Source organism: Rhinopithecus bieti, unplaced genomic scaffold, assembly GCF_001698545.2.
Source record: "Rhinopithecus bieti isolate Rb0 unplaced genomic scaffold, ASM169854v2 scaffold_2524, whole genome shotgun sequence".
Taxonomy (NCBI): domain Eukaryota; kingdom Metazoa; phylum Chordata; class Mammalia; order Primates; family Cercopithecidae; genus Rhinopithecus; species Rhinopithecus bieti.
Window position 1 is genome coordinate 1,802,088 of NW_016803991.1, and position 7,139 is coordinate 1,809,226.

General features: G+C 39.2%; 1 protein-coding gene across 4 annotated transcripts in view; it reads right to left on the reverse strand.

Annotated features, from left to right (window-relative positions):
* UNC5D (unc-5 netrin receptor D) overlaps nt 1-7,139 on the reverse strand; it is a 583,419-nt gene that overhangs the window by 23,964 nt on the left and 552,316 nt on the right. For all 4 annotated transcript variants that reach the window (XM_017862255.1, XM_017862274.1, XM_017862279.1 and 1 more), the window contains one exon: nt 3,556-3,720. In XM_017862255.1, the coding sequence (XP_017717744.1) occupies nt 3,556-3,720 (165 nt within the window). The remainder of the gene's footprint in view (nt 1-3,555; nt 3,721-7,139) is intronic.

The window sequence follows — 7,139 nt, forward strand, 5'->3', positions numbered from 1 at the left end:
CTGTTGCTCTTTAGAGTATTGATTGGCAATAATCATTAGGTAATTCAATAGGGTTAAATTTAAAGGTAACAACTTGTTTCCAAAGACTGATACAATAATGACCTCTCTAAAGAGTAAAAAAGATATATTATCTTGGTCACAAAAATAACTTTTAAGTGAGAAGGTGATATATGAAGGACTGGGTTTATTTGAAAAATCACTTAGAGGCATGAAGGGATATGTCAGGGATGAGGCTGAACATGAAGGATCAAATGCCTTCAATGAGGATAATTACTGCATTGACTTAAACATTTAAAGCAGTATTTAAGATAGATATCTTATTAATATTTAAAAATCAATATTTAGATAAAGTATTTTATATATCTTAAATCTTGATCCTATATATAAATGTTAATTATATAAATATAACTTACTAACGCATTAAACCACCTAAGTGTAGTCTTTTTCTGCTTAGGGAACATGAAGCATGATGAACTTTAAAAATCGATCTAGTACTCCTAATTCACCGATAGAGACCTGGGTCTAGAATGTATCCTGCACTTCCCCAGGTCATCCCAATTTCTTATCCCAATTTCTTAGCACTTTCTGTGTCTTCACTTTTGCTGGAACCATTTACCAAAAAATTAAGCCATTTTAGGGAAAAGAGGACAGTTTTCTTTTTTTGTGAAGAGTCTCTCTCTGTCACCCAGGCTGGACTGCAGTGGCGTGATCTTGGCTCACTGCAACCTCTGCCTCCTGGGTTCAAGCAATTCTCCTGCTTCAGCCTCCCGAGTAGCTGGGACTACAGGCATGTGCCACCACACCCATCTAATTTTTTGTATTTTTAGTAGAGACGGGGTTTCACTGTGTTAGCCAGGATGGTCTCGATCTCCTGACCTTGTGATTCACCTGCCTTGGCCTCCCAAAGTGCTGGGATTACAGGCATGAGCCACCACGCCCAGTCAAGAGGACAGTTTTTATTCATTATATGTATCACCAGATGCGTATCTTTCCTGGGAGTCAGATAATCCCAGGATTAAATGGGTTTGAGCAATCATTCAACAAAGACATCCATTTGTAGGCAGAGCTACATGTAGGATCTCCATTATAGAATGAACAATTCTAGTCCATCACACAGATGGTTACATCCCATCCTTTCTTCTTTTGAAGAAAGAACTTCTCAATTTTCATATACTTTCAGGTACTTGAAGACAAAATTTCTGGTGCTATGATGTTTGCCACTAGTACCTGAGCCCCTGAAGAGAAGCCATACTATGAAGAAGGCCCACAGTTAAGGCTAATCCATTAGATGGCCTTGACTGGGATCCAGAAATAGTGTAGTGGAGTAGTCAGACTTTGATCTTGAAGTCAGGTCTCTGAGTTGGGTACTGTGGTTCCACTCCCTTACGAGTTCCATGATCTTTGATCTTAGACAAGAAAGTTGATGCCTTTGAGAATTTTATAGCATGTAAAATTGTGATAGTAGTACTAATACTTAATCCACAGAGTTTTGATGGTTGTATGACAAATATGAAAGCAAATGAAATGATACCTGAAATATAGTGGCTTACAAAAGTTATTAGTCGTCTTCTGACACAGAAAATGAGAGCAAATTAGACTTGTCCAAAAAAATACAGTTTATCACAAAGTGAAGATGACAACCTGGGCCAAATTCTGCAGGAATGCTTGAAGCAATTAATAAAGTGATCCTTGAAAGGATCAAAGGGTTAATAAAGCCTCTAAAATGCAGCAGCCCTCAAATTAGATGACTATAGCCTAACAATAAATATTGAAATATTATTCTGATACTTGCCTCTCATTATCAAGAGATATTCAATGTTATCTTCTACAAGGCATTTCTAAGTGACTGTAAACTTGTGAAACATTAGAAAAGAAATTGGGGAGTAAACAACAAGGTTGTGTTTATTATTAGCTAACTTTCCTTTCAAGCACTTTAAGAATTTGAGGCAAGGAGCAAAAATACCTATCACATTCCTCTTACATAAATATCCTGTAATAGCACAAGTCGATCACCAATATCTGGATGCCTTTACAAACAATAACCTTTAAACCTGAATTCTTTCATTGGCCTGTTAATGGACATCTAGGGCAATTTGGATGAGAGGGATGTTTTATGTTATGCCTTTTCATGCTTCCTTCTGAATACCAGCTCTTCTTAGATTTTTTGTTTTATTTTAAACCCTTCCTATAATTTTTATTTTACTTTGCAATGCATCATATGAAATATAGTATCACTGTTCAAGAAAGAGCCCCTAAAAATATCCTACCCCAGGTTTCCAGATCTACTTTCTCCGTGAAAACTACTTGAGCACATAATGCTAATTGGCAATAATGAATGCAAATACCGCATAAACATGTCAGTTAAGACAGCTATCAATTTTAAGGCACAATCCTTTGGAAAGCCATCCACTCTTCAGAAAAACTATTTGGGGAATTAGCAATGCTCATTTTGCATAAACAATGATTTCAAATGAGAATAGAAGGAATAATGCTATACAGCTATAAATTTTCCAGGAAAAAAACCCTGAAATTGAATTGTATGTATATAAATGTGTTCAATCTTCTGCCAAGCTTAAATTTATAAATATATATTTATATATTAATAAATGCATATATAGGTATATATTTATTTTATAAGTGAAAAGCAAAATACGTATTTCTTTTACACTAATCTCTAATGACCTGGAAACTGCCAAACAAAAGCATCACAATCCCTCTGCTAATCTCCCCCTCTATCCCATTCAGGAAGGATGGCTATTGTCTACTTTATAAGCTCATGTTCAAAGTCATGAAGTCACTTGGTTTAGGACAAATAGGAGCCATGACGGAAATCAGATGCCTTTTTGCAAAAGTTCTCAAGTGAATCCTCCCTTGACTGCTACTTTAACTCTACCTTCCAATACTGATTTGACCTGGACCAAGTCCTTTCTCACTTTGCACTTCCATTTCCTTACCTTATAGAATGAGGTCCTTCTTATATTATTGTATTGTCCTGTCCTCCTTATATTATTGTATTGGAAGGGAATAACAGAAATGTGGATGTACAGAATTCTGAGCCTGGGGAGCATGAGAAACAGTAAGACAGGGAGTCTCATCCCTGGAGATAAAATAACACATATAGGGCAACTGACTTCTGGAAAACTAGTCAAAACCAGCAGAAAAACAGTCTGAGGGTGGCTTTGTGCCTCTTTGTGGCATGTATCTAAACTGTACCATCTGGCTTCAGTCTATAAAGAATCTCAGCTGGTAATCCAAGTCTACTGTGGAATGAGACTTCTTGTGATTTTGTGTATCAAAAGCTTGGTACCAGTTCCTTCCCCAGAGGGACCTTCACAGTCTAAGCTCTCTGATGGGTTGAGCTTCCTTGCCCAGGGGGAAGTTTAGTTCAATCCTTGGTGTGAGACAATGTTTATTTTCCCTTATCAGTAATGAAGATGAAGAGTTTGTGCATTTTGAAACTCTTTCAGAACCTGAATAGCACGGCTGGTAGGTATAGCTTTATTATTCTTATTGTCCTTCAGAAAGGGTCAAATGACCTGTAGATCAAGGACTCACCTCTAGGATTGATGTCTGCACTTGGAGGATCTGTTCATGGCCTTTGAGCTGCCGAATGCAGATTTTGCAGGACAGCTGGGTGGTGGTGGGCGTGTAACGCTCCAGGGAGAAGGCACAGTGCAGGGGCTGCCGGTTACTGCACCACACGCGGGAGAACGGGACTTCCTGTAGGGGAGATGGAGAGAAGGGATGGTTTGCAGAGCCCAGCTGAGATGAACTAGAACAGGAGAGACTTAATAGCGATGATGATGATGAAGACGACGACGAAGACAATCACAGCAGAGATAATTGCCTAGGCAGCTTTAGTGGAATTGTTGTAAAAATAATGTTCCAGCAAATGCCAAGCAGCACAAAAGTAATTAATGTCAATTCCAATTGATAACATTTGTATTCCAAAACCACACTGCAAGAGCTCAGATTTCACTTGGTGACACACAATTAGGAAGAATACCATCAAAAATTATCATTTTCATTCCCTGCTTATAAAATATTTTCCTTTGGAAGACTCCTGTGAGCCGTGCTTCTACTTTGGTCTGGGATAGGACGTTATCTTTTTACCTACGTAAAAATTATGCTAAGGAACTGATTGGCCAGAACTTAACTCCATACCACAAATTCATGCAGAATTGTGAGAACACAATATTGCTAATGTATCCAACATAAAAATACCTAGTGCAAAATCACACACATATACACACAGACAGGGAGAAAAAGAGGGAGGAAGGAGGGGAGAGAGACAGACACACATACAGGGCCACCCCAGAGTGATCTAGTTTGTCAATTCTTCATTTGCTCAATTTGTCCATTCAACTATAATGTATAAAGTGCCTGCTAATGACCAGATACTGTACTAGGTAAACAATAAGAAACAATAACAGATTCAGTCCCCCACTCTCAGGGGACATATGGACAACTGAGAGGCAAAAATACCTTTTAGTAAATGAGGAGGGAGATTATAAAATCTATAGATTACTCATTTTTCCTAGTATTAGCCATTGCTTGCTACCAGACTGTGTCTAATAATGTGAAGTAGAAGTTAGTCATTGAAATTTTTTCATGTACTAAAAAGTCTCTCTCCTTTCTAATCAAATGTGGCTTGGCCCTTGGCAATGACCTCATATGCCTCTAGTAATCCTCACGCTCACTTTTTTCTCTATTTCTCACTTTATTAGTTTGCTCCTTTACCTATTGCTAAAAATACAATTTTCTGCAATACTAGAACAGAAAGGTGGCAAGACATGTATCAAATCTGGAAGTTTGGAACCCTGAACTATGACTGGTGATGAAGCCAGGATGTGTCATGAGACTAAAGAGCATGACTGAAATGATCTTTTCCCTTTGAGAAGCTATGCATTACCTAGTTATTCCCAAGCCCTTATGTGCACACTTGTTTGGATACCTTGCTTCCTAATTTTCTCTATAGAAAGCCCCACAGATTTTTATTTTGGATGTTTACTGGTAGACTCAGGAAGAAGGGATGGATGGACTTTAGATTGTTGTGAACTTGAAGAGAGGAGAGCCAGCTTTATGGGAGTATGAAATAACAAAATCAAATATTCTACCATGCATCTTAGCAATAAATTCTGGGTCATTTTGTTCGTTATTAATCCGGAACCAAAAGAAAAGTGGAGTTTCAAGAAGGATGTAGAGAAAGTCTACAGACGGGAAACTATCTGGCATTTCACAGACTTCATTCCTGTGCAAGAAGTGGGCTGTTAGAATGGAACTCTATCTTTGCCATTCTCTGTTCTTCTCCATGTGGAAGGGGCTTGAAGCCTAAAAACTACATTTTAAAACTCCCCCGCTGGCAGTTTACATTTCCATTCTGCCCACAAGAGGCACTCATGCTAGATTTGGAAGGGAGAGGAAGTGCAGAAGCCATCACTGCCCGTCTAACATCAGCAGGCAGACCTGAAGGCTTCAACTGACAGCCCAAGAAAGGTGTGCAGGGGCTTCTGGACATCCCCTGGAGAATCCGCTGCTTTAGTGCTGGTGCACTTTCCTGAAATTCCTGACCTGACTGGTTTTCTAATACTACTAGTAGCTTTCTCTGAGCTTGGCTCTCCACAGAGGTTTCATAATCATATAAATCCCTTGATTAAATTTCCCCTCGGTTGAAATGTCTTGAGTGCCTTCTATTTTCTTGACTAAAACAATTCTTGATTTGAAGAAGTTATCTTAGAAACTGATGTGAGTTGGGCAACCCTGAAAGGGGCTACTACTGAGTTCCAGAGGGAGGCTATTGTCTGGGGAAAATGCTGGAAGAGGCACCAAGCTAATGATCACTAAGGAAGCTTTTCGCTGGAGGACAACTTGCTTGTACCATCAGCTGACAACACATGTCCATTTAATGGTATCGCTTTCCCACTTTCTTCTAATACAAAAAATTTTGCTTATGATCTCTTCTCTTTTCTTCCTGTGGTAGATCCTGCAGCAGAGGGCATTTCTGGTTGGTGGGGCCTCCTGGCAATGCCTACAGGAAGTGATTTTCTCTAAAATACTCCAAATGACTTTTCACTTGTATCATCATGTGCACTTACAAGTTCTGCCATTTCTCCTTATTATCTAATGTGATTCTTTTCCTAATTCTTCTGAGTTTTGTTCCACTTTGTAAACCATGGGCAGCCCTTCCTTCACATCTCAGCCTCCTACATTTCTCTCTCTGCCTTCTGTACTGTTCAAGATTCCATTTGTTCACACATGCCCCAACTGCCATCTCTCTGAGGAGGACTACAAAAACATCATCTCTGGCATTTATCTCTTTATCTTCAATCCCTGGTATTATACCCCTAAGCGCTACAATAATCTTGTTTGGTCTTTACTTCTCTGGTAAATTCAACTTTTGGAAACTGATTGCTATCATATCTCTCCCATTGTTCTTCTCCTCTAATATTCTGGTTTCCATTATGCTTCTATTATGGCTAACTCTGGTCACCTACTCCCAGTCTTCCTGCCTTCAAGCTCTACTACATAGAGCAAATGAGGGGGTTAGGGCTTAATGGGAGAGGCAAATAGCTCAGGAAAGCAGAAAGCAGTTGATTGGGATTATTCAGGGAATAGCATTATGGTCTCTTTTTTACCTCTAATGACTGGGCAGGCATTGATGTGACCAGGCCACCTAGGAACTCTAAATTTATTACATGAGTCCTTGGCTTGGGGGGGGCCACAATGGAGCTTTGATGCCTGCTGTCTCCTGCCTGGCCTTCAAAGGCTTCCACCATCTCTTGCCCTATACTTGTTCTCTCCATTCTTATTTTTATTAGCCCTCAAATAAACTCTCTTCCCCAAACCAGTGAATTTTTGTAGAGTTGCTTTGCACCATGCACTTCAATGAAAGTAACCATAACACAGCACTCTGGAGTTCACAGGTACTTTTGCCTAAGGTGGTTTTGCCCAGCTAAGCTAAGTAGGAGATGCTTCCTAAAATTGAAATTTGAGTTATTACAGTGTAATGCAAGCACTTGGACTTCAGGGCTAGACAAAGAACTGTGCTCAAGGTCCAGCTCTTAAGCAAATGTACGTTTTCTGCAATTTGATTTGAATCGTTGGTAATGCTTGCCTTTCAAAAAAAAAAAAAAAAAAAA